This window comes from Camelus bactrianus, chromosome 1 (assembly GCF_048773025.1).
Source record: "Camelus bactrianus isolate YW-2024 breed Bactrian camel chromosome 1, ASM4877302v1, whole genome shotgun sequence".
NCBI classification, from domain to species: domain Eukaryota; kingdom Metazoa; phylum Chordata; class Mammalia; order Artiodactyla; family Camelidae; genus Camelus; species Camelus bactrianus.
Window position 1 is genome coordinate 106,805,798 of NC_133539.1, and position 26,770 is coordinate 106,832,567.

Consider the following 26,770-nt stretch of genomic DNA (forward strand, 5'->3'; position numbering starts at 1 on the left):
GAAAAAACAGCTGAAGTTGTTCAAATGTGAGATAACAGTATCTTTAATATGTAAGTAACAAAACAGGTCAATACTCAATGCATATACAATAAGACAGGGCAACAAAAAAAATTACAAAGCACACTCTAACTACATGGAGGCTTTCAAATAATTAAGTGTTGGATAGAGAATGTGTACATTAAAAACCCAATCGAGCCACACCTCAGTGCCTCCGACCTGACCAGGGACTTTCTGGTGATGGGAGGGTGAGCTCACTGTGCCCATGGTCTTCAACTCAAATCCTGAGACCCCTTAACAATCTCCATGTCCTAGACTGCTCAGATTTCTCTACTTCCACCCCCAATTTTTTTCTTGATTTATCTGTTCATCCTTTACCCCATCTTAGACAAAGAGTTTCGTGAGTAATTTTGTCTGATTTTGCCTAAAACCATTGCTGCCTCAGTGACCAGGGTCTCTGAGTTACTGTTTTGGTTGTTAGTGAACACAGTTCTTTTCTATTTAATGAGCCGTGATCTGGTCTTTTCCCCAGACAGAGTCTGTCCAGCTTGAAGACCCCAATGAATATTCACCATCTCCTTGGAGGCCACTTTCACAAGCACTATTGCTGTGAGGACCTTGCCCCCTCAGATAGTAAACCAGTGGTCAGAGTCCCCCCGTGCCAGCGCTGCTCTCTGACTAGGTAGTTTTGAGAGACTGCCCTTACCTCACTGGAGGGGCTATTCTGGCCCTGGTGCTGGGGCAGGATTCTGGTGGCCTGGAAGAAGGAGGCTAGGCTCTCTGCAGCAGTGATGCAAACACAGGAAGGTGCGTGGCTGCAGAGAGCTTCCAGTTCTTGAACATCCAATGGTCCAACCACTCTAGGTGAATTTAGTGAAGGGAAGAGCAGTCTCAGGGTCACAGAGTTGACCACAGTGCCCAGTAAATGCTGCTCTCAACTAACAGTGTAGCCACGTAAGTGTGTCACCTGGAAACATTACATTACCCTCAGGCTCATTGTCACTTTTTTTTTTTTTTAAGAAATAGTCTCAGGTCCTTACTTCTTAGGACCTGCTGTGTTCCATCATGTGTTTTTTACATGGATTACACTGATTCTATCATCTATAATCAGAGTCCAGGAGACCTCAAAGGGAAAGAATTAGGATCAGTGAGCATTTCATGAAATTCAGACTTAAATGTGATTTTACGAAGTATAATATAGACAACATCAAAGCAATTATTTTTTCATTTCCTTCTATTCATGTGCAGGGGTGAGGCTAATTCACAGAGACAGTGTATCATTTCACTAATACATATTTATTCTAACTATATTTAGAATACCAAATATATTTAGATTACAAAAAAAGAGAGAGAGAGAAAGAAAAAAATCCTTTTCTCATTCCTCTAGGGACACTTTTTGCTGTGACAGAAAGAGGACCTGCGGTGGCGAGCCCAGGAAGCTCCTGGGAGAGTACAGCTGGAATCAGCAGATGTTAGCAGAAGTGGAAAAGGCTGCTTTCCTCAGACTGAAATCACTTTGGTCCAAGTCATGTTCAAGATCACAGTGTAAGAAAATTCAGATAATGAGCTGGAGAGATGGGAAATATCTTTCCCTTGTCACCTTGTCTTCAGTGTTTTTATTAGAAGCCAAATTAGGGTGGGAGGGGGGCAAAATCAAGTAGCAGAAAATGATGTCTTTTGATTGATTCTGTTTTTCCTTTCCGAATTGTTCTGGGGGATGAGCTGGGAAACAGATCATCAATGGGCTGTTGGCTGGAAGGAGGAGGGATTGTCTGTCTACATTATCTAGGTGATTGATAGGAATTCAAACCACATTCTATCATCAGGTTAAAAGGTTATATTTAAAAAAAAGGAGTAAGAGGATTGGAAAATGTGGGCTATCACCTCTAACACACATCTGATAACTCAGTTGTTTTGTGATAAAACATGTAGAGACAAGAGACCAGTGGCTAAGACCATCTGGCTGCACCACAGATGAAATCAAGGCTTTCTAACTTCCAACTGCGAGTCAAAAGCAATCGGGAATCAAGGTAAAATTTCCTTGTCTTTTTGGGTGAGCTCTAATGGAAGAGGTGGTTTCTTCTGTCCATGCTGAGGTGTCTCGGAGAGCTACACGTAGTCATACTTGGAAGGATGAGACTGTCCCTCATCCTCTGTGCGGGCACCACCATCATATGTCTTCTTGTTTTTCATGCTGGACTCAAAGCCACTGCTGGCTTTGAAGCCACTGGGCCTGTAGGCGACGTTTTGGCCCGAGGCATGGTAAGACACGGCTTTGTAACTGAAAGAAAAAGAAACAGTCCATGACTATAGACGTATTTGGTAGGGGAACAAAGCACCCATTTATTCTAGGATGTCTGACTTTAAGCACTGGAAGTCCAGTGTTCCAGGAAACCCTTAGTCCTGGGCAAACTCAGTCAGCTGCTTCCCTGGGCTTTGGGAACACTGGATTTTCTGCCTCGGCAGTGGAGCAGAATTTCTTGCTTTGTATTAGAGCTGGTAGCTAGTGACTAGTGAGTTCCCTCTGTTAATCAATTAAGATCTGAAGCTGAACCAGAAACAACGTCCAGGGGAACATAGTGATGCCAAAGAATCGTAGAATCTGTGAGCTGGGAGGTACCGATGTGAAACCCATCCTCCCTAATCTGCTCAGAGTGTGGATGAGGTAACACAGGCCCAGAGAGGGCAATGACAGGTAGAGGTCACAGGGCTGGTTAGCAGTAGAAACAGTGGTCCAGGTCTCCCAACCCCAGGCCCAGTTATGGAGGCAAAGCGGGCTCTCCCAGCAGCAGTGTTACTACCATTCTGGAACGGGTGCATCTAGGTGGTGGGGGCCTGCCCTGTGCCTTGCAGGATGTTCAGCAGCATCCCTGGCCTCCACCTCCTGGGGTGGCACAGAATTGCTCCAAGTTGAGAACCACTGAGTTACAAAATACTGGAGTCAGAGGGAGCCTAGAGGGCTGGTTTTTTTTTTTCTTTCTGTTTTTATTTTATTAAAAATTGAAGTATAGTCAGTTTACAATGCTGTGTTGATTTCTGGTGTACAGCATAGTGATTCAGTTATACATATATAAATGTTCCTTTTCATATTCTTCTTCATTATAGGCTATTACAAGGTATTGAATATAGTTCCCTGTGCTCTACAGTGGGACCCTGCTGTTTATTTTATATGCAGTAGTTAGTACCTGCAAATCCCAAACTCCCAATTTATCGCTCCACCTCCCCTTTTCCCCCTGGTAACAAGAAGTTTGTTTTCTATGTCTGTGAGTCTGCTTCTGTTTTGTAAATAAGTTCATTTGTGTCATTTTTTAAGATTCCACATATGGGTGATATATGGTATTTTTCTTTCTCTTTCTGGCTTACTTCACTTAGAATGACAATCCCCAGGTCTGTCCATGTTGCTGCAAATAGCATTATTTTTATCCTTTTATGACTGAATAGTATTCCATTGCAAATATATATATATATATACACACATATATATATATATATGTATACACATACCATATCTTTATCCAGTCATCTGTTGTTGGACACTTAGGTTGCTTCCATGTCTTGGCTATTGTAAATAGTGCTGCTGAGAACATTGGGGTGCATGTATCTTTTTGAATTAGAGTTTCCTGCAGATCTATGCCCAGGAGTGAGATTGCTGGATCATGGGGTTTTTAGTTTTTTAAGGACTCTTCATACTGTTTTCCATAATGGCTGCACCAAACTACATTCCCACCAGCAGTGTAGGAGGGTTCCTTTTTCCCCACACCCTCTCCAGCATTTATCGTTTGTGGACATTTTAGTGATGGCCATTCTGACTGGTGTGAGGTGATACCTCACTGTAGTTTGATTTGCCTTTTAGAGGGCTGGTTTTCCCTTCAATAGGATCACTTCTAAATCTGCTCAGGCTGAAATAGTCCTATTCTGTTCTTTGCATTCCCTGTGAACGAGAAGGTACATGATCCTTTTGTCAATGAACTTCTTCCATACACCTATGCTGATCATTCTGGTTGCAAATTATATGTTAAAATGGACTTGGATCAAGCGTCTGATTGCATCAGGATGGGGAGACTTACCTAGTTTCCTCGGGCGCAAGGCCCCGGCAAGCGATGCACATCATCACGCCTCCAATTAGCGTGAGGCCTCCGGCGACCCAGCCCACAAACAGGGCTGCCCCAAAAGTGTACCTGGGTGGGGAGACAGGGGCTGTGACTGTGGTTGACTCAACTCTCCAGGCTCCACCCACTGCTCCTGGCCATGCCCGTCCTCTCTGTCCTCAGTTTCGGATTCTACACCTAACTCAGCCTGCCCCAGAGCACATGCTCCTTTGAACCACAGCCAGCTGAATCAGGTGCCCTGGAGAACAGAATTGAGACTGAAGTCAGTCAGCAAAACAGTGGTGGGATTCTTGGACCCCTAGCATCACTCAGGCATAGAATGAATTTTAAGTCTCTAATCTCGGAGAGACATCTCAGGAAATCCCCTTTCCTCCCTAGTGGCAAAGGGGAGTGTCTTGAAGGCTTAGCAAGGGAAATTTGAGAGATATGGAATCAGTCTCAAATTATTCTTTCTGAAGGTATTTTAGTCTCTTGAGTTCTTACTGTGGGTCAAGAAACTTCCATTTTTCCTACCTCAAGTAACCCTGACCACCATCCATGCAGGTAGGAGCATTATCTTCAGAAAGAACAAGTGTGAAGAGTTTTTCATTCGTTTCTTTACTCATTTGTTCAACAAGTATTGACTGAGCTCCTACTACATGCCTGGCACTGGGAGAGAAGGGTGAACAAGACAGACACAGAGCCCACCCTCACGGTGCTTCTGACCCAGCCCACACTGAATTCTAACCTGTGGTCATCTGACTCCAAACTGGTGCCCTTCCCCTTTGAGGGTGGCCTCTAGTGGGACTCAGTCACATCCAAACAGGATTGTCTGAGAACAAAATCTCTGAAGTTGCCTGTCCAAGGGACAGGGGTGAGTTCTAGGGAGATGGTGTGAGAGAGTGATGGTGGGCATTAGTGCTGGCTGCCAGGTGGGTGGGTGACTCCTCTGGGCGGGGGTAGTGACACTAGACACCCAGATACTGCAGATAAGGTGGGCTCTTCTAAGTAGGATCTCATCCATCCAGATTTGCCTGTGACAGAAGAGTTTCCCAGGATGTGAGATTTTCAGTGCTAAAACTGGGAATGTCCCAGGAAAACCAGGATGAGTTGCTCAGCATGCTTCTAAGTTGCCCTTGTAACCAGGAGTCCATGGAAGACCAGAGAGGAGGAGGAGGGTAGCTGGTGGGGATCATGTCTTTCCTATTCTTGAAAAGGATGGTGAGTGGAGTTCCAGGGATCCAGAGAGTGCTGGGTTTATCACGTGCTCCCATCCTGCCTCCCATGATGGTGTTGCTGGAGAAATAACCAAGCGTATCCACACTTAGAGACACACTTAGGTACATGACACAAAGGCCACTCAGGTATAAAATTTACATTGCTGTCCCAGAAAAAGAGCTTTCTCCTTCAGGAATTTGCTGCTGCTTCTTGCTATGAAATACATCCCTTTGAAGTGGCTAAATGAAAATGGGTATTGGAATTGCTCTTCCATCTTTTAAAAGTTCTATCCTGCTTCAGACACCAGACGACAGTGGGGTTTTGTGTCTCTCTGCTAGACCATAACCTTCATGAGAACGGGGACCTTGTCCTTATCCCCAGAACTCAGAAGAGTTCCTGGCTTACGGCAGGGTTTTGATACATTTGTAGAATGAATGAATTGATGAATGAGAGACCGAGCAGCTGTACAAGGAAGAAACATGACCTCGCTCACCTATACTGCACCTTGCTCACTTCTATTCAAGCTTTTCCGTGTCCCTAGCCAGGTTCCCGTCATGGACTGGAGACGTGGGTTGATGTTCATTTACACGCTTGGGTTAATAGGGCCTGTTTCATTGCCCCCACAAAGGGGCCTGTGTAAGAGTGTTAGATAAATACTGTGAACTGTCGCTGTATTTCAATGCAAATGTCAGATCAGCCTCAAGTCATATCACCAAGGATAGAAGCTTATGAATTTACAGATCATTGTTGATTTATGATATGGCGTGGTTGCCTCTGATAAATTTTTGCTATTTCAGGCGCTGACAGTAACATTAGGTGTATGTGTTTCATTGGATTTTTACAATTTTCACCACAGACTACTGAGACTAGACTAGGAGGTTACCTGGTCTGAAGAGTCTGCACCATCCCACCCAGGCCGGTGTACATGCTGGCTGTAGACATCCAGAAGTTAGTAACCAGCATGTTGGCAAACACAGACACTCCAGCGATTGCACAAAGACCTGCGGGCAAAGAACGAGAAAGCTCTGGAGTCAGCTTTAAAGGGATTGTGTTGTTTCTGAGACAATGTGTGTTGAAATGAGTTCAGATGAGTAGGCTGCATTTAGCATATCCCACTCCTGTAACAGGATGGTCAACCCAAGCACCGATTACTGAATTCTCACTGTGAGCTAGACATTGTGTGAGGTGCTTACACTCTCTCGTCTCTCTAGCTGTGGAAGGATTTGTATGTGTGCAGAAAGAGATTTTCCATCTTGGGACCAGGGGTCAATAGTACAAATATTTGGGGCTTCGTCCTTTGATGGTGTCAAGAGCTCTTCCCTTAAAGTCGTTTTCTGAAGACTCACCAAAATAATGCCTTTAGGGATTGAGTCACATGGCTGCCTTAGAGTTGAGAATCTCTCATACTGAGACGAGGGTGGCAGGTAAGAGGGACCTTAGTACTCATGATAAATCTGTAGAGTGTAATTGAGCCTTAATCTCAGATCTTGAATCCCAGTGTGTGAAGCTCTGATCCATGTTCAAACCAAGCTCAGTAGGGAGAAACTGTGTTTCCTCTGCCAGAGTGATTCTGCTTGACATTCCTGGATGCGCATTTGAGAGAGGGAGCCCCTGGCTCCTTGTTTACCTGCGATGATGAACATGATCCCAGAAGTCAGAGTCATGTTGGCTTTGGCGGAGTCCTCCATGCTGCCAATGCGGATGCACTTCAGGGCGAAGATGGACACTATGAGGCCAATGGCCCCCAGGACGATGCCTACAATCATCAGGGCTCGAACTGCCTGTAGCATGGCTGAAGAACAAGGGCCAGACAAAGAAGACCACCTCAACATGATTGATGAGGCTTTGGTTTAATACAACAAAGCAACCACAACTAACCAGCACCAAACTTCTGAGAAATAGCAAGTCCAATGACTGTGAACCTTGTCACTGTCAGGGGATATGAAATTGTGGAAAATGCAAAACCATCATTTGCAATCCTCTGATTAATGAAAGACATGCACACAGATGTCTGTAGAATGAGAAAATTATGGACTGTTGGATCTGGGAGTGCCAATGGAACTTAGCTATTTCATTTCCTCATTTTAAAACTTGCTAATCTGGGGTCCAAGAAGGGGAAACGGCTTGACTAAGGTAATATTAAAAATTATTGATAGAATCTATAGTAAAACTGTGTTGCTTTGACTTTTAACCCAAACATTTTTCTTCTCTAGCTTTCCATTGGGGCTCAATGGTTCATAGAGTTGTGTCCGCTTTAGAAAAACCCAGTATTCATTTACAACATATAATGAAGCAAGGCCTCTAGGTGGTAAACCAAGAACACTGTAATTTTTGCCTCTTCCCACAGGGACTACTAAGGTCATGGGGAGCTGTAGGCTTTGGGATATATATACATGAAGACTACTATATCGATCTCAGGCCTTTTAGCCCAATTACAGTTTATCAGCAGTTCCCTTTCCAGGAATCAATGGAAGCAATATGCCCTTCTGGGGGCTCTCCTGCAACGACTTCCTCTCCAGATATTTCCAGAGTGAATTCTAGTGCATCCTTAAAGTGCAGTGACTCACCTCAGCAGTTTCTTACTGAGGCCCCCCCTGACTAGGCATAGGGATGACAGTAATTAACAGATCAGCTGGTCTTCGCCGTCTTGGGGCTTATGCCAAAGTGGGGAAAGACTGTCATTAAACATGTCCACTACAAGCACAACGAATTTTACAAAGGAAGACAAATGCATCCTTGGGTCTTCCAGAGGGAAAGACCCTAGTGTGGGTAGTTCTGGTAAAGCGGAACTGAAGAACCATGGGAAGCAAAGCAGAAAGTGCCTAGTTGTCATTGCCAATTGCTACTTTTAATTGAAAGCTATTAGGGACTTTTCAGACATTAAAAAATTTAATCCACATACCCACCTTGCAATGTAGGGAATATTACTTCTATTTTATAATTGAAGTCATTGATACTCAGAAGTTAAGTAACTTGCCCAAAGGAAGACATCAAGGGAAAAGCAGACCTGGGGGTCAATCCAGACTGTCTCAAAATCGTTCCTGTCCCATCATAGTACATTGCTCTGAGGTATCTTATCCTGGAAAAACAGGCTGAGTTCTAGCTGCCATCAAGGTACAGGGATCTGTAAGCTCCTAACAGAATGTATCCTCCAAACTTGGAGACTCACCATCAAATGTCATCCTCTGAAATGGATGCTAGGAATGTATAAAGGAATATTCTCCAAGTCATCTCAGGGAATTACCTGTCCCAGAAGATTATTTATAAACATGACTCTCAGGACAAGGGACCCCTGGAAGGGATTCACTCCAATCTCTTCGGGAAGATTTCCATCTCAAATATGGCCAATATCAGTGGAGCTGCCTGCTCATTCACTCTAAGGCGTGTATCACAAAGCAATTTGTCATGATGGAAGGGTTGGTAATCAATGAAAGATACCAAAAAAAGAATAGGTAGATCATGCAGAATTTGTTAAAGAGTTTCTGCAGTGTCTGAGGAATGGAGGCCCTGGCAACCTTCTCACCAGGCATCTCCCTGTGTGTAGATGACGGTATCCAGCTACTCTGTTCTGTGCCCTTCACCTCCATTCATTTGATTCTGAATCTCTTCTCCCTAAATAAACTTCTGATTTTAACTTTGCTTCTCTGCTGGGAAGAGACTTCTATAAGTATCCACCATCAGTCTTGGTCCTATTAACAATGATATTCCCGGAAAAGTGTGTTGGCTTACGGTGTGGAGCAGTCCTCCAGGATCTGACCATTCGTTCCAGGGAGTATTGATTAACATTGGCTTCTTGGGCTCGCAGCTGAGTTCTGATGCTGGAGCCACGGTGACCCCAGTAAGGTGAAGGGAACTCCTCATGGCCTTAGAATGGCCTTTGAACCATTCCTAATATAAGAGGGCTCTGGTGTGTTCTCCAAAGCCTTGCCGAATGGCTTTGCTGGCCTCACAGGATATGGGAACAGACACCCCGTCCAGTCCCTAAATGCAAGCATGTGTCATCTACTTGGGTATGCATTTATGCCTTTGTGTATTCACCCAGCACATGTTAGTGTACTCTCATGTTAACATATTCATATGCTCATTCATTCATTCATCAAGTAGTATTAAGCTCAGATTTTTCTGCAAAATCCTTTGCCAGATGCTGTAGGAGGAATAAAGTTTCATGAGAAATAATCTCTGTCTTCAAGCAGCTTACACCCTGGGAAGATTATAGTTTTCATTGGAAATCCTGAACCTCAAATTTCTTTTCCCCTCAGGAGTACCTTGGCTAAAGTAATCATAGTAGAATGACTTTCTGACAGTAGCTCATAGTGTCATTCTTGTTCTCTTTAACACACACAATTAAACTGTAAGCCTGTGGTTCAGGACAGCTATGGAGAGGACATTGTGGGGCAGTCCCAGTCTTCAGGAAATACCCTCAGGGCTCTTCTGTTTTTGTATGTTGCCACACGAAAACTGGACATATGAGAGGAGGAAGGGACTTCACTTTTCTACCATCTTGTCCCCATGGGCCTCTTATGAACTTCAAATTGACTCAGGAACCTGTTAGAGGCTTTAAAAATTTCTCTTCTGCTGTTTTAAGCCATAGACCATTCAGAGGACAAAATCATTTATCCCTTTTGAGAAGCACCTGGCAAGGCATCTGGTAAAACAACCAAAATCCAATCAACTGACCGACCAACCAAACAACCAAACAAATAGACAGTATTAACCAAGTAGTATAAAGAATGTCTCTTCCTCATTCTATAAAATTACACTTATCCTAGACTCTTGGTAAGGATGGAGTCATTGAATCTCCTTCAGTTGAGTAGTTTTCCTATTTGTGCCTAAAAACAACACACATGTGCTATGGCTGAGGTACGTGGTCTTCCTTGACATTGCTGATTAGAACGGATGGGGATGTGGCAAGGGGGAGGTGAAAACACTGCGGGCTTACCGGATGTGGAGAGTTGCTCTGCCACAGGAGCCCTTGGGTACTGGAGCCCTAGCCAGCCTGTCTTGCTCAGCCTTTGCCTCAGGCTGTCAGACACCCTCTTGCCCCTGCTGGGTCAGATTTGCATGACAAGGGATCCTGCTCTCTCTTGATCTCTGGATTTCTGATGAACACTAGTTCCTGCTTTGAACCAGGGGTCGACCCTGACCCTGGGCTCTTTTTTTATTTTTTAGTATCTCCATCTACCTCACTCCTACCAGTTTCTTTTAGCCTGTGATTGGACAAAGACAGAACACTGTTTTATATCTGTGAGGCCAGTGCCAGAGCCATAACTCTGGACCTGGATGGATAAACCAAGCTCTTCCCTGCTTTGGAGACCTCTTGAGGGGGCTCTTCTGGGGGTGGGAGCTGTGATGGGGGCAGCTGCCAGGAAATGAGTGGAAATGTTCTTGACTGCTCATTGTTAGAAATCCCCTATGTCTAGTAATGACCATGGAGATGCATGGTGGTGATCTGAACTTCCTTTCCATCTGGAAGAGTCTACCACCTGGGATTCTAATCCTTCATAGATAAGTAACCAGAGGAACTGCTCGCAAAGGAGGTAGATTTCTCTTTTAGCCACTGTCTTTTATTTGATATTCTGAGCAAGAGGCATAGGCTTATCAGCTGATAACAGGTGAGTCAACAGGCTCTGTAGACAGATTCCCTACACCAAAGGTGTGACTAGAGCAGTCTTTCCAGTGATCAAAGAGGCGTTATCAGACCTAAAGGGTGGGCAGGATTCAGGGCTGACAAGCAAACAGAAAAATGGGAACTCAGTATTCCCTCCCTGTTACAAAATATCTTATTCTCCAAAAGTAGTTGTGGACTGACAGGCAAGGTGCTTTTGGGTGTAGTTTCTAACCCTGGCTGCACAGTAGCATCTAAGGGGAAACTTAAAAAAAATTAAAAAAAAATTTTTTTTGGTAGAAGGGAGGTAATTAGCTTGCTTTCTCTTCCTCCCTCCCTCCCTCCCTCTCTCTCCCTTTCTTTCTCTCTTTCTCCCTTTCTCTTCCTTCCTTCCTTCCTTTTTCTTTCTTTCTCTCTCTCTTTCTCTCTTTCTCTCTTTCTTTCTTTCTTTCTCTTTCTTTCTTTCTTTCTTTCTTTCTTTCTTTCTTCCTTCCTTCCTTCCTTCCTTCCTTCCTTCCTTCCTTCCTTCCTTTCCTTTCCTTTCCTTTCCTTTCCTTTCCTTTTCTTTTTCTTTCTTTTCTTTCTTTTCTTTCTTTCTCTCTCTCTCTCTTTTTCACTAGAGGTACTAGGGACTGAATCCAGGACCTTGTGCATGCTAAGCACATTCTCTACCACTGAAATATACCCTCACCCTGCAAGGGGCAACTTTTAAAGAAATACTAACATTTCAGCCCAATGCCTAGGGATTTTTACTTAATTGCCCCATGACACAAAATTGCAAGGGATAATCAAGGTTTAGGAGGAGGTGCTCAGAATGGGGACTTCAGAGGAAACAGTTCCTGGTGACTGACATCATTGAGCTGATAGGGGAGCTGGAAGGGGGATGGGGGGTGTGGTTGATGAGACAGCAAGTCACCAAAAGCCAAAGACTTGGCCATGGGGCCTCTGTCGGGGTGGGGGAGGTGAGAGGATCCATATCTTCAGGCACATCTTGGCCTCAGATTGGAGGCAGGAAGGGCTGGTAGAGGCGTCCAAAGTGGGGGAGCTCAGAGGAGGGAAGTCTGAGACCAGACCTCAGAAAAAAAGGCTCTTCACAATAAGGTGGGAGGGCCTTGATTCTCCAGAGAGCCCAGGGGGCCAATATGGAGGTCCTTCGTTTCTCATGAAATCCTACAGATGTGATACCAAGTGAGTATCATAGGCAAGTCTTTTAACCTCATGGACGCCAAGTCTCCTCAACTCTGGAGTGGCCTGGAGATATCTCTTACACAGAGATGTTGTGAGGATCAGATGCTACTTGGCACCATCATAGAACTAAGCCAGGCTCAGTAAGTTTCAGTCTCCTCCCCTTCCCTAAAAAGAAGTTCTCTCTCTCCAACCCCACGTGGCTTTGGCTTGTACTGTGTACAAGCTGGAATGGTGATAAAACACGGTGGATTTGAAAAAGCCATGCAGGAGGGAGTGTGAAGGGCAGGAGTGGAAGATTTGACAAGAGGAGGAAGAGAAAGGCTCAGGCAAAGGTAGGGAGGAAGATCAGGAAAAGTGGGGTCAGGCACTGAGCAGGGGGTGGGTTGAGGGGTGAGGCAGTGTAGGGGTTTCCATCCTCAATGCCTTTCCTTTTCATCTCTTGGGCGAGCTCCAGCCACAAAACCCCACCAAGAAATGATGCCCCGCCACTGACTAGTCCATGCTAGGATGTGATGCTTTGCGGGTGGCTGCCCTGCTCTCAAAGCATCAACCTCTACCACCACAAGCTGAGGAGGTGTCTGATTCTTGGGTCTACATAGCTCTGATTATTGAGAAATCAGAGCAAGCAGCCCCAGTTTACACCTAAGGTATAGGTTCTCTTAGCCTTTGTAGATGTGTTCTCAGATCTCTGTGGGCTCTCCTTCAGATATACAAGAGTATGGGCACATTTAGATGTTTGTCCTCATATTTAAAAAGGCACATTGATGCTAAAACTTGTCTCTTTTTAGAAGAAAAGGAAAGCAGCTTGACTGAAAACCAAGAGGCTCCCCCCATCTCATTTCAACACTGTAACTAACTTATCATCACTCTGCCTCTTGGGATCAGTTTCTTCCACCTGACATCGGGGAAAGACAAGCTGGTTTTACAGGATCATGAGCGTTGCACTTTATGTGAAGCATTCAGCCAATAGTAAGAAGAAACAGATGAGGCAGTTCCTTTAGAAAGAATACTTAAGGGCAGTTTCATATTTTTTTCCCTTATGGATTTTTGCTTTAGAGTTTGTGGCACTGTTCTTTGGGTTAAATGTGGTTTCATAGGAAATATACATACAGAAAACTGAATCACTATGCTGTACACGAGAAGCTAACACAACATTGTAAATCAACCATACTTCAATTAAAAAGAATATGGTTTCATTAAAATCCCCCATTGCCATGTGTGTAAATATGATTGACAGGTTGATGGGAAATTCCCTAGTTCCCCACTGGCTGTTGTTTTCTTCACACTGAGCTAGTTAAGGGTAAATGCAGCCAATTGTGTGAAACAAATCAAGACCCTCAGTGCCTGCAAAGGGGCTGAGAACCAGTGAAATGTCCAGAACACAGCAGGAATCGGGGGTGGAAAGGAGAAAGAAGGACCCTAACTAATCTTTACTTTGGATATTTGGAGTCACAAAAGGTGTTTGATTTTGGAGGAGGAAAAAACCTGGAAGATCAAATGTCCTAACAGATCTTTGGTGGTGTAGATATGACAGTAATGATTTAATGACACCAAGAACCATCTTGTAAATGGGTTGCTGAGCACTTTCACACAAATGCCTTCTTGTGAGGCATTTCACACTTGGGGAAGGTGAGGTCAAGAGATGCAGGTGGCCAAGCTACGCCCTCTGATCCCAACCTACCTGCCTCTAACCATAGGGCTCTGCCACTGCACCAAATTCAGTCCAAATATTTGCAACCATGTTAGAAGAAACAAGACTTGACTATGATATCATCATGGAGGCCAGAGACATGAGTTTGCAGGACTTTGCCTCCTCTCCACCCTGCTCCTCAACTACCCATTGATTTTCCCTCCGACTGTGCCCAGGGAGGGGAAATGGGAATGACACACAAATCATCCACTCTTTAAACCTGACATTCTTCACTGTGCATTGTTAATGACGTTGCTATAAGTCGGTGAAGGTGCCGATGTGCCTTCTACTCATCTGCTCAAGCCCAGACCAAGCTCTTCAATTCTAAAGGGAGCCCCTTCTAGCTGGAATGAGCATGGGTCGACTCAAGTTGAGTCAAGGACATGACCTGGGAGACTTTCAGCCTTGGGTTCACACCCTGCTTCTGCCCAATCTTCTATCCATGGGAATTTGGGCATGTGCCTCCCTCCCTGGGCCTTTCCAATCTTGTAAAAATCAAGCTAATACACATTTCCTTATATTGCTGTGAAGATTAAACTGGAGACTTTTTGTGCAATCCAATGAACAATATCTGTTTTTATTTCTGGGCATGGTTTTGGAGAATTCCATGCTACATTGACTGTTCAGAATCCAGTGAGGGAGAATCTTGGGCTGTAAATTATACAGAGCTGATAACATACAGATAAACAGTCCTGCTGCTATCACTGTTTATCTCATTTCCATCCATCTGTAGGTTAGAGAATACAGCTAGTTGAATAGAATTAAGTTATTCTATGGCTGTCAGTTCCAACTAAACATGATCCATTTTTATCAGATGAAGGAAGAGTTAAGTGAAATTTTGGCAAGAAAAGAGCTTATACTTAGGAAAATTGAATAACTGGTAGTGATGATTATGATTACTAAGTAAAGTACTAGGATGCTATCTGCCGCCTGCCTTTCTAGCACATTTAGGCTTACTTCTCTGCGGGAGGGTGGTACTCCCCTCTGAGTCCTAGGTCAAAATGAAACTCTCTGCAACCTTCCATTTCTACCTCCAAGCATTCCTCTCAGCTCCTTGAGTTCAGGACTCTCCTCCCCAAGCCCTTGGTCATGTTCAAGCAGCTGTTCCCAATAGCCAAGTCCACTCCTGGCTGCTTAATGTCACTCCTTTCAGCTCTCTCAGAAGCCCCACAAGTGTCCACAAGCCACCCTCTGGCCTCCTCTCTGGCTGCTTCATTGCTTTATGTCCCTGCCCTCAGCTTTTGAGTTTTTTCCTAGCCTGTTCTTCCTGATATTCTTCCCACCCTTCCCTCCCCTCATTAGTTAGCCATATCTTAAGTCATCAAACAAGTATTTGCATTTGGGAATGCCAGCTTACACTGTAGTCACTCCTGCTGTGTGAGGGCTGGCTCCTCTTAAATTCACACTGGTCTCCATGAACACACATGATCAATGATCTAAAGTATCTCCTTTTCTACAAACTCAGTCCCAAGAAACGTCTTCCCTGGCTTTTGGTGGGATCCTGTTCCCCCGATGCAGACAGGCAGGGTGGGGGTACACCTCTGTGAAGGCTGCCGGGAGCTTTTCAGATCTGTGAGCAGTATCAGGACGGGATATGCTCAGTGCTATCCGAGTGCTTGGGGGTTGGTACCCAGATCTGGGGGAGCCTACTTAATTGGGGGATGTGAGGAGGCATCAGGGAAGAGGTAGTGTTTGAGCTGGACCTCCCATATGGGAAGATCTGTGGAGATGGCAGTTGGGGTGGTAGAGGGGGGCATTTGGGCAGTGGGGTCAGTGGGCATCCGAGGCCAAGCACAGGGTAGAGTAAATGGACAGGGAGAAGCACAGCCTGGGGGAGAGGAATAGTAAGAGGTGGGTCAGGGAAGGCAGGTGAGGGATGTCGGAGGGCATGGTGTCAGGTTGTTACCCCTGCACCTAATTAGGCTGACAGAAGGGAACCATGGAAGGTGTTTGTGTTTTGAAATCTCTAGGGAGGTGAGAATTGAGAACTGGAAGCTGGTGGTTGAAAGATTCTGCCCTACCTTCTACCATAGTCAAAGGGGCAAACCCTTTAAAGGGATGAAGGAGAGAAACCAGATTGCAAAAGGTTGAGAATGAGGGGTGGTAGAAAAATTCAGTCTTTTAATTTGGTTGTTAGGGACACAGGAAGAGACAGAACTTGACAGTGATCAGAAGCAAGAGAAGATTTTCCAGGAAAGGAGGCTATAAGCATGAGTGAGGAGGAGAGATGAAAGAGGCAAGAAGGGGGGGGGGGCCCATCAGTGGAGATGACCAGATGGTGGGTGTAGGGTCTCCAGAGCCTGGGATGGGGGTGGGGAGAGAGGTTGGCTTTGGATGGGAGAGAGAAAAGGGATTTTGTTCTGCAGAGAGTCGAACTGCTGGTGGGGAGATGAGGAGAGGTTCTGAGAGGGCTTAGGGAGGATAGGATCCCTCTGTAGAACAGGGAAGACACATGAGAGGCAGCAGTAGGGGCTGGCCATTTAGGAGAGAGGGAATATTTGGGACCCCCATGGGTGGAAAGATACAGAATGAGCAAGAGATTGATAACGTGTGATGGGGCCTTGGGAAGAGGTTATTGAGCCAGAGTTCTGGAATGTTGTGCCTTAATTTTGAATATAAGATCAATCTTATCTTTTCATTGAATAGTTAAAGTTAGGTGTAGCTAGCAACTTAACAACCCACGGTCTTGCATCTACTCTCTTCTGACCTTTCGCATCACACTACAGCATCATCCCTCCTCCCGTCCTTCCTCTGGAGGTTTCTTCCCTCTGGCAGAGTTCTACCTCCCTTTGCTTTTCTCTAAGCAGGTCTCAATGATTGGTTTGTCCTGTAATACAAGTGGCTTCTAAAAATGGAGTAAATACCCCAATTCTTCTACTTTGACACCCACATTCTATTTCTTTCTGCAAATGAAGATGAATTAGTTGAAGGGCTTTCACAATTCAGTTTCAAGGACTTCACAAGCTCTTAACAGTTTTGTGTAAATTTATTCCCATCCACCTGTCCACAAGGTGTTTGTTTCAGAGAGGCAAAACCCAGCACTTTTCTTTTCCTCACCAAACTCACATTTTGGTCAGTCCTTGGAGCCACTGATTAGCCTGACCTTTTATTTATTTATTTATTTTTTGCTTTTTTCTAAAACAACAACAACAACAAAAACAAGTAGAGCTCCCTTAAGATCTAGAATGCAAAGCTCTTATGATGCTTACTTGAAATAATTATCTGTATTAGAAGCAGGGATTTAACAACTTTCATGTTCAAGGGAGAAACGATGTCACATTTATAATTATATTTATATTCTGAAATCTTTATCATATAATTATAATTTTATACTTATATTCTGACACGCCTTGTGTTTTAGGCGTGCAAACCAGAACCTCTCCCCACAAGAGCAGGAAAAGGATAGTCATAATTTAATGGCAATATAGACTTTCTAGCACCTACGGAGACTCCAACTTTTCAAAGAAAAATTGCATTGACATGCAAATGAAATGACATTAGCTCCTAAAAAACGTTTTCGGCGTAAGAAAACAGTCACCATCCTACGTCCCTGCTCCCATGTATGTGGGGGCAAGAGCAGGTCACACGCAGGTACGTGCACACAGTTACTTTCCTCTTTGAGAATCATTGTCTATTCCAGTACTACGGTCCTGCCCTCACCATAGACCCAGTCTTTTCAGGGCTGGCTTCCTTTGTCCTGAGAATGAATTCTCCTTTGTTCTCCCCTGTGACTATACCCCTCCTTGACCCGGGGCCAGCTTCTCTCATTCACACCTCTGCTCCTGAGCCAGCGCTGCTGCGAGGGTCAGGCCCTGCGCGTGTTTCCGAGGCCCCGTTCCGGCCGCACCTGCCCCGCGCGTACCTGGCAGGCCCAGGATGGTGAAGTAGGGCCGGCACTCGGTGAAGCCGGAGCTCTGCTGCACGCAGCTGCGCCACAGCCCCTCGTACTGGAACACGGAGGTGACGGGGCTGTCGTAGAGGTCCTGGGTGCTCCACCTGTCCATCCCCGTGGCGGCGATGCAGCCGGCCAGGCCCAGGACGGACAGGAGGAAGCCCACCACTTGGTAAACGGTGGTGGACATGGCCTCGGCCCCCGTCCCAGCTGCCGCCTTCGTCCTGCCACGCTCTTGGGGTAGCTGCTCTGATCAGATGATTTCCCTCGGCCTTTGGTGTTTGCTCACAGTGTTTTCCTTAGATAGTTCAGTTTCACTCCAGATTCAAGGGCATTATTTTTTCATTTGTTAGCGAAGCAGCCCAAGAGGCACTTGTCCCGCTGAGCGGCCCAGTCTCAGCTAGTTCGAGGGCGCGGCGGTCTGAGTGGACCTCCGCCCCATCCCAGGTCGGGCTGCGCCCGAGCAGGCCACCACCTGGGGAAAAGGCACCGCTGAGAGCCCCCACAAGCCCGTCCTTGAGGCTCTGCTCACCACGGAAAACCACTTGGCCTGACCTCACTTAAAAACAATGGCCCCAGGAAATCTCCGCTTACAGCAGACGTTCACATTTTTACCTCACAACTCATAAACCACCTTTCACTGACATCTTCCATTTTAATCTTACAGAAATGGATAGGGCAGTATTATCCACCACATTTTTTTTTTCGGTGGGGGGAGGTGAATCAAGTGAGGTACAAATAGGTTAAGGAACTTGTCCAAGTACTTTGAACCACAGATGCTTTAAAGATGGCGAAAGTGGGGCTTGCACCTCAACTCTTTCTCTGTTTCCATATGGAGTGGCAAGAGCAGGCAAAGTTGTCCCTATTTTCAAGAACAGGAAGCCAAATCCTATAGATAGGCTCTTGGTCCACAGGCATGGAACTGGGATGAGGAGAAGCAGGCATCGTGTGGACCCCTGCTTCATCCTTTCACTCCTCCTACAAGAACCACATGAAGACCATGTGGCAGGCAGACAAGGAAGTTCCACAAAGTCAGTAGGAGAGAGCAGGGCAGGCTGGGCTCCGGACCCTGACCTGGTTACTGAGAGGCTTGGGATCCACTCCCGACGCTGACCCTAACATGCTGTTTGCTGGGTGATTTGGGGCAAACTGCTCAGCCTCTGTGGGTCACAGTTCCTTCATCTCTAGCACGGGCAGACTAAACTAGAATATCTTAGCTCCCTTGCAGGTCTCACACACTGTAGTCTTCTACATTTGGGAGAAAAGTTTTCACTACAGTTGGCCAAAATATCAGGAATAACACAATCATGAAAAAGATCGGCTTGGCCGGAGATCAGCCATTGCACTTTGTCTACATAATTTGGTTTTCAAATTACGTTAGTGCGTGGATGGACCTGCTGCTGCCTGTGGGTCATGGGTGGCAGCCTCTGAATTCAGATACCTTTTATTCTTTTTTTAAAAAATAAACTGAAGTATATTCAGATACATTTTGATGAGACCTTCCCCAAATCTGGTTGTCAAGGCCCTGCTACACACCCACACCCACCCACACCCCAACCCTAACCTGTGCAGGTTCTCCAGGAAACAAGCCTGTGCATCTAGACATTTCAATGTTATCTTGGGTGCACCCAGCTACCACTCCCACGAGTTTATTCCCAGCAAACACAGAAAGCAGATACGCAAGCTCGCCCCTCTGATTTGAATGGAGGTAACACTCCCCTCAACCTACACCTTGCTCTCGGTTCTGTGATCAGTGTTTGTGGACAAAGAATGATCCAGAAAACCCCAAAGAAGAGAGCAACAAAGGGTTGTATGACTTAAGGTGAAGTCGTGTTGGTGGTTCTGTATCCCATGAACTGAACTACAAGGCCAAGTCTAAAAGGTGGGGACAGGGCAGCTAGACAAAATGACCCTAGTCTCTGCTGGTGGACCAGGTGGGGTGATTGACCAATTTGATTGAAAAATGTTGGAATCATTCAGGAGTGATTATGCCACCGTTTCTGTGGACAGAATTCATATTACTCCTATTTCAACTGAGAGGCAGGCTTTATATTCACAAAGAGATCTAGAAGGGCTTAGTTTCCAGCTGTTCATTTATAACATTTGTCTAAACCCTGCCCCCCTCCCCCGCCTTGATGACAATGCCACCAAAACAGTAGACTGAAAATGGAGAAATTAAAAAGAAAAGGTTATTATAGTTATCGAGTCTCACTCATGACAGTTTTCCCTCCTATTTCCATATGCAAATTTTTTTATGCAAAACTTCAAAACAGGAAAAATAGTTATTTAGGTAATAATGAATTAAGCTTTCTTTCTTATTTGAAATGGTGACAGTGACTTTCCTTTTTTGGAGGAAGGAAAAGTTAATTATAAAGGTTAAACTAAATCTCCCATTACCTAGGCAGAATATTGAATGAGTAGAGGGAAACTGTAAGTCTACACACTTAAAAAAAAATGTGAAATAAATATTGACATGTTTTAAAACATCTTAACAATGGGAATTTCCACTTCCTGGCAAATTTTCTGTGCGCTGGAATGAGCGGACCACTGCTTTAGCTGTCATTGCCGAAGAGTGAATGGGGGTCCACAGAGGAAAATCTGGCTTCCTTGTTCATGTAAATAGAATTTGTTAAAATATATTAAATGTATCTCTAATAATAGTGGCAGTTCATGGTCTGATTATAATAATATATAATAAAATAATGATAATTCATGTTCTAATTCTTTTGAACAATAATGGGGTTATTACAACTTTGTTTAATCACCTTTAAAATGGAGCAAATTTTTTGCTAGCTTTTTAGGGGGTATCACCTGTAGGGAGAATATATTCAGCTTTAACTATGGTTCTGGTAGTGCCATGTCAGGCTGTGCATTTCCAGGGACTTACATTCTTTCACTGTCATTGGCAAAAACCTGTCCCCTACCTCTTCTTTACTTCTTTATAGGAATATTAATATAACACCATCTATGGTAATTAGGCAAAATGGTGGTCACCTAGCAATATAATATTATATAATATTACAGCTAGGGAGGAGTAAAATTAGTATATTAGCAAGAAAAATAATTGCTACATCTATTGATTTTTTTTCTTTTAAAATATTAACACACCTAATATTCCAAATTTCTTTTCTTTTTTTAATGGAAGTGTAGTTGATTTACAGTGTTGTGTTAGTTTCTGTGTGCAGCAAAGCGATTCAATTATACATGTATTTTCTTTTTCATTATAGGTTATTACAAGCCACTGAATATAGTTCCCTGTGCTATACAGTAGGACCTTGTTGTTTACCTATTTCATATATAGTAGTCTGTATCTGCTAATCCCAAATGCCTAATTTATCCCTCCCCCCAGCTTTCCCTTTTGGTACCCATAAATTTGTTTTCTACATCTGTGAGTTTGTTTCTATTTTGTAAGTAAGTTCATTTGTATCATTTTCTAGATTCCACATGTAAGTGGTATCGTATATATATCCTACATATCCTAATTTCCGGCTCCACCTTTTGGTGTTCACAGTAGAAAATTTGGAAGTCGGGAGAATTTTTAATAATCACTCATAACCTGAAAGTATTTTGCATACTTTCTTTTTACCCATTCTCTGTATATATATTTTTACATGATTAAGAGATTATACCATTTAATGTTTTGACTCTTTTCACTTAACTGCATACATGTGCAATTAAGGCACCTCATAAACATTGTTTAATATATTCAATGTTAAACATTTAATTTAATATGAGTATGTTAGTGTTCCATTATGTAGAAGTGCTCTTATTCACCTAAACAGCATCTATTCTTATATAGTTAGATCATTCCCCTGCCCCAATTTTTTTTGGTATGAAAAACAGTGTTATGATGAACATTTTTCACATAACTCTTTGCTAGCATTTCTGATTACTCTTTTAGGACAGATTCCCACGAGTGGAATTAAGATATCAAAGGGAGTAAAGCTTAAAAATATCTTTTTTATGTAGAACCAGATTTTTGTCTATGAATTTTATTCCTAGCAGCAGTATTTGAAAGCCCTTACCTCACTGCACCCTTCCCTACACTGTGAATTTGGTAAGTTTTAATTTGCATTACTTTGGTTCTTAATGAGCTTGAAACTATTTTTTTAAACAAATATTTATGGAGCATTTGTTTTTCCCTTTTCTTGAGTTGTCAGTTTGTACTTCTTCCTTATTTATTTACTGGAATTTTAGCACTTTTTTTTATAAATGTATATGAATTACTTACTTGTTAAGGATCTTATATTGCTAAGATGACAAAAAACTTTTCCCATTGATTATTTGCTTTTTAATTTTTTTCATGGTTTTAGAGAAAAATACTGTATTCCATTCATATGCTCCACAGTACCTGGTGCATAATAGGTGCTTAATAAATATTTGTTGAATGATGTAGTGAAATCTTTTCTTTTTTTGTTTTTCTCCATCATTTCTATGCTTAGGAAGTTATTTTCCATTTAGAAATTATATTAGAATTATTTTAGAATTTTAGAAAATTCCAAAGTATTTTATATATTTTTATACTTAATTATCTAGGATCTACTTTGGTTTATATGCTGTAATTCTTTTTTCCCTCAAAAAAGCTAATCAGTAATTTTTGCAGCACTTATACTGAATAACCTCCCCTTTCCCCATGGCTTTGTAAAATCTTCTGTCTATATTAAGTTCACGTATATGTCTTTCTGTTTTAAGGTTTTATTCCATGACCTGTCTGTCCACATTTAGGCCAAAGCACCCTTTTAATTATTGCAGCTTTAGAATTTGGCTTAATATCTTCCTGGCAGAGTTATTCCCCTACTTTTGTTTTGTTCTTAAAAAAAATTTAAAAATCGATTTCCTCTACTTCTTATAGATAACCACTTTGTCAAGTTCCCAAAGGAAAATGCTTACTGGTATTTTGATCAGAATTCTTATAATGAGGAAGAGCTTGGGCTGTGCAGAAAGTCTGCCTGGGTTTGAATCCTCACCTTCCGCTTACTACTACAGTGTCACTGGGCAAATTCTATAGCCCTTTTGTACTTCAGTTTCCTCATTTATAAAATGGAGATAATACTACTCCTTACTTCACAGGGTTGTTGTGAAAATTAAAGTCAGTATAGGTAATTTATGTAAATGTATACAAGTATGTCAATTATATTTAAAAATGTAAATTAACACACGCTAATTTCTTGAACCAATGCTTTAGCACATACTAAGGTCTCAATACATTTTATTATTATTGTATACTTATACTATTTATTATTACACATTAATTAGGAAAAAATTCACATCTTTATAATCATCATATCTAGGAACCTGTAGTGTATATTTCCATTTAACCGACTTAAATTTTTCTTGCTAAACCTCTTTTCTCGCTTTGATTCTTGCCAAATATTTAAAGATATTATTCATTTGTGTTTAACACATATCTTTGTGCTGTACTGGCTCCCTCCCCGGTTCTCATCACACACAAAGAGAATTAAGTTATTTTAATTCTCTTAATACACTACACAAGCCACTGTGTCTTTTCCAAAGATGTTCTCCTTCTGGAAAATACTTTACCTCTTCATCTTTTTGGGTACTCATTCATGACTTTCACTCAGCTCAGCTGTCCTTTCCTTTAGGAAGTCTTCCTCTCCTCACGTCTGCCCCTTGGACTGTACAGGGCATTTGCTATGCCTTACTGCAGAGATTCTTAACTGGGGCTGGTTTTGCCCCCAGGGGATATATGGCAAAGTCTGGAGACATTTTTGTTATAACCAGGAAGGGGGAGGGTGCTTCTACTCCCATCTAGTGGATGGAGGACAGAAATGCTGCTAAATATCCTTTACTGCACAGAACAGTATCCTGGATAGAAGAAATGGGCTTAAAATGTAAATAGTGCCAAGGTTGAGAAACTTTGAGTTGCAATGGCTTGTTTACCTTTGGCCTCTCTTTCTAGATTTGTAAGCCTTTTGATATCTATGTCCCACATCTGCAGACAGCTTGGGGCATAGTAGGTGCTCAATAAAGTTCTTTCTAATGCCACATTTTTTGGGGGAGGAGGGAAGAGGTAATTAGGTTTGTTTGTTTATTTATTTATTTTAATGGAGGTACTGGGGATTGAACCCAGGACCTTGTGCATGCTAGGCATGCACTCTACCACTGAGCTACACTCTCCTCCCTAATGCCACAATTTCTGTGTTACTGTTTATTTCCCTATTACTTCTGCAAGTGTGGGAGGACCAAAGACTTTGTCTTTCCTTCCTCATCCCTGCCAAGAGGGGATCTTGTCCAAAACTGGTTTGCCCAGGACAGGTTGGTTGCCAGTTATAGTTTTGGTGAAATGACTTTGTTGAGGAAGGGTGGCTGCCTGTCCTATGCCTCTGGTTTCTCTAGAGAGTTGGGTTGTGCCTGACTCCCTCCCTCTGAGCCTGAGTGTCTGTGCTTGCATTCTTGGGAACACGTAGCTTCTCAATGGGAATTTTAAAATTCTGTTCTTTCATTTCAGTGGCAATGGAAAAGAAATTGAAACAAGTATGTTCCAGATCCTCAGGCTGCCCACTTACGGTTTATGTTTACGTTGGTGTTTATGATCATGTTTACACCAGGAGACGGTGAAGTGATAGCTTCAAACAGAAACAGTCAGGGGACTTTCTCCCCACCTGGTCACACTGGCACAGTGAGCTCAGATACCTGTGCGTGTGACCTTGGGCAAGTTACCCCAGCTTGTTTCCTGTTTCTAAAAAGGTGGTCATGATAGCAGCAAGTTCCCGGGGTGATTCGTAGAGATTACACAGAATATTGCAAGGCAGTTGTTGGCTCAAGTGCTAGCGCTCGGTTCAGCACTGTTATCTTTCCTTCATGAATCAGTTGGAACCCCTCAGAGGTCAGGCTGGTTCTCGGTGTGTGCAAGGTCAGTGTTAAGCTGACTTTCTCCTTCGTGGACCCAGGTTTGAGCCTCCAAAGGGATTTTGGGCATTTTGCCTTTGAAGGGAGGGAGAATCCCAAGGGCAGGTGGTTCAACCTGGATCTAAGGAGGGATCAGCGGGACATGCGACGTGGGAGTGGCTCATCTTCCTCCAGTCCCTGGTGGAGGGAGACCCCACTGAATCAGCAGCTGGGACCTGGCTTAAGTTCCCGTTGATACCCGGTACCTTCCTCTCTGAGCTTGGCATTCGATGCTCTTTATAATCGTCTCTGCATAAACCCTCTCCTTTAACCAAGGTCATTCTTTCATTTTCTCCTAAGAAGGACTCGGGTGGAAGCACCCTCATGTCTTTGCCCAAGATTTTCCTCCTGTGATGCTGCCCCTCCAACTCCTCACCACCTTTCAAGGCTCCCCTGTGGGATTCCCTCCTGGCTGGATCTCTTCCTGAGTGGTTCACCCTCATTTCATCTCCTGCAGCACCACCCTTTGTCCTCCCTACTTGGTATCTTGCCCTACCCAGCCTGGGGTGCATATTCACATGTTTTGGGGTGCTAGGCCCACAGAATCCTGAGGTTGTAGTGAGCTCTCCATCCATAAGTGTGGAATAAATAAAAGACTGAATCACTGAGTCTACACTGCTCACCTTCTGTGCCTGTCTGTCTTGACCCTACGGCCAAATGGGAAATTCCTGGAGGGGAAGCCCTAATTTCTATTTCTGATACTCCTTACTGTGACCCCCTTAGATCAAAGCCCCTCTCCAGACTTCGATGTGTATTTATGGAAGGAAAAAAGAACTAAGAAATAAAAATGACAAGTGTATTCATGATCTTATACTCTGTTACCTGAGTGAAAGACACTTAACGTTCTCTACTCATTCTTCAAGTTAACACAGCCCATCTACCAAGCAAGCAAATCCTTGTGAGGCTAACATGCCAGTCTGGGGAGGCGGGCATCACAGCCTGCATCCCTTTGCCCTACGCTTTCTACAAGGGTCCTCTGTGCAGAGAGCTCCCTGAATCTGGTTCCATGTGGCCAGTACTTTCTGGAGGTCACGAGCCTAAAGGTACAGAGAAGGGAGGGACCCATCTGGCATCCCCCAAAGAAACACACCACTCAGTTCTTTTTCTCTGTCCCTTTCCTCTTTCCCCTTTCTGTTGCTGCCACGTGTGTAGGTGCCCCCTGGAAAAAGGGACCAGGGAAAAGGGGGCCTGGAGGTGGAACTCTGTTCCGGAGACTCACAGTCCCCAACTCAGGGAAGGAGGGTCTTGGGGCTAAAGGAAGTGGCTACAGTCTGGGCCTCCTGAGTGCTGTTCCTGTGGGTGATTGAGACCCAATGCCATTGCTCACGTGAGAGTTATTTTTAAAATGGGCCCGTTGAGGAAAAATGGGTACCACCCAATTAGGGGTACAGGAGCCCTCCCGGCTCCAGGAAGCTGCTCTCCGGAAGTCCCCTGCACTTTTATTCCTACCTTGGTGGTGGGGGCTGTTGCTCCCCCCGCCCCCCACCTGGGTCCCTCTGCAGGGCCGCTGGCAGAGGCGGCCACCTCCTGCCAGCCCCCGGCTCCCTGCCAGCCTGCCTGGCCGGCGCCTACCTGGCAGCCCCAGGATGGTGAAGTAGCCCCGGCACTCGGTGAAGCCGGAGCTTTCTCGGACACAGGAGCGCCACAGGCCCTGGTAGTTGAAGACGGCCGTCACCGGGTTGTTGTACAAATCCTGGGTGCTCCACTGGTCCATGCAGGTGGCTGCAATGATGCCCGCAATGCCGATCAGTGAGACCACAAACCCCAAGCCCTGGCAGGCGGTCACAGACATGGCGGGGTGCAGAGTGGACACGGGGCGCCGCTGGACTGGGGGACAGACCAGTTCTGAGAGTGCTGAGCATCGGATGGAGTTTTCTCCGAGAAGCTGGCACCCACGTCACCATCGAGCCATGTGATGGAGGAGGGGACTCCACAGTGCCACCTGGGCTCACCCTGCCCCTTTATCTACCTCGGTGAGATAATTTCCACAACATGGTACCAAGAGCCATTTGTTTCCCACCAAATGTACACTCCACTCACTATTTACCTTCAAAGGGAGTTTCACTCCTGATTAGCCAGGCTCCCGTCTGTGGAGGGTAAAGCAAGAGCAGAGGGCGTTGCCTGCAGACCCCGCAGGCCGGCGAGGCAGGGCCCCCAGCGGCTAAAATCTCAAAATACTTGGA

The 26,770-nt window shown here is 44.4% G+C and overlaps 1 protein-coding gene across 2 annotated transcripts; it reads right to left on the reverse strand.

Annotated features, from left to right (window-relative positions):
• Positions 1-25: 25 nt before the first annotated feature.
• Positions 26-26,454, reverse strand: CLDN18 (claudin 18). Of its 2 annotated transcripts, none has more exons than XM_010952302.3 (5): positions 26,160-26,454; positions 6,931-7,095; positions 6,187-6,304; positions 4,065-4,175; positions 26-2,278 (listed from the first exon to the last, which is right to left on the reverse strand). In XM_010952302.3, exons 1-5 carry the CDS (start codon positions 26,377-26,379, stop codon positions 2,107-2,109), a joined length of 786 nt encoding a protein of 261 aa, XP_010950604.1. In that variant the 5' UTR covers positions 26,380-26,454; the 3' UTR covers positions 26-2,106. The 2 variants fall into 2 exon arrangements, with proteins under 2 accessions (XP_010950604.1, XP_010950603.1); XM_010952301.3 differs by lacking the exon at positions 26,160-26,454 and adding an exon at positions 17,649-18,021.
• Between the last annotated feature and the right edge of the window lie 316 nt (positions 26,455-26,770).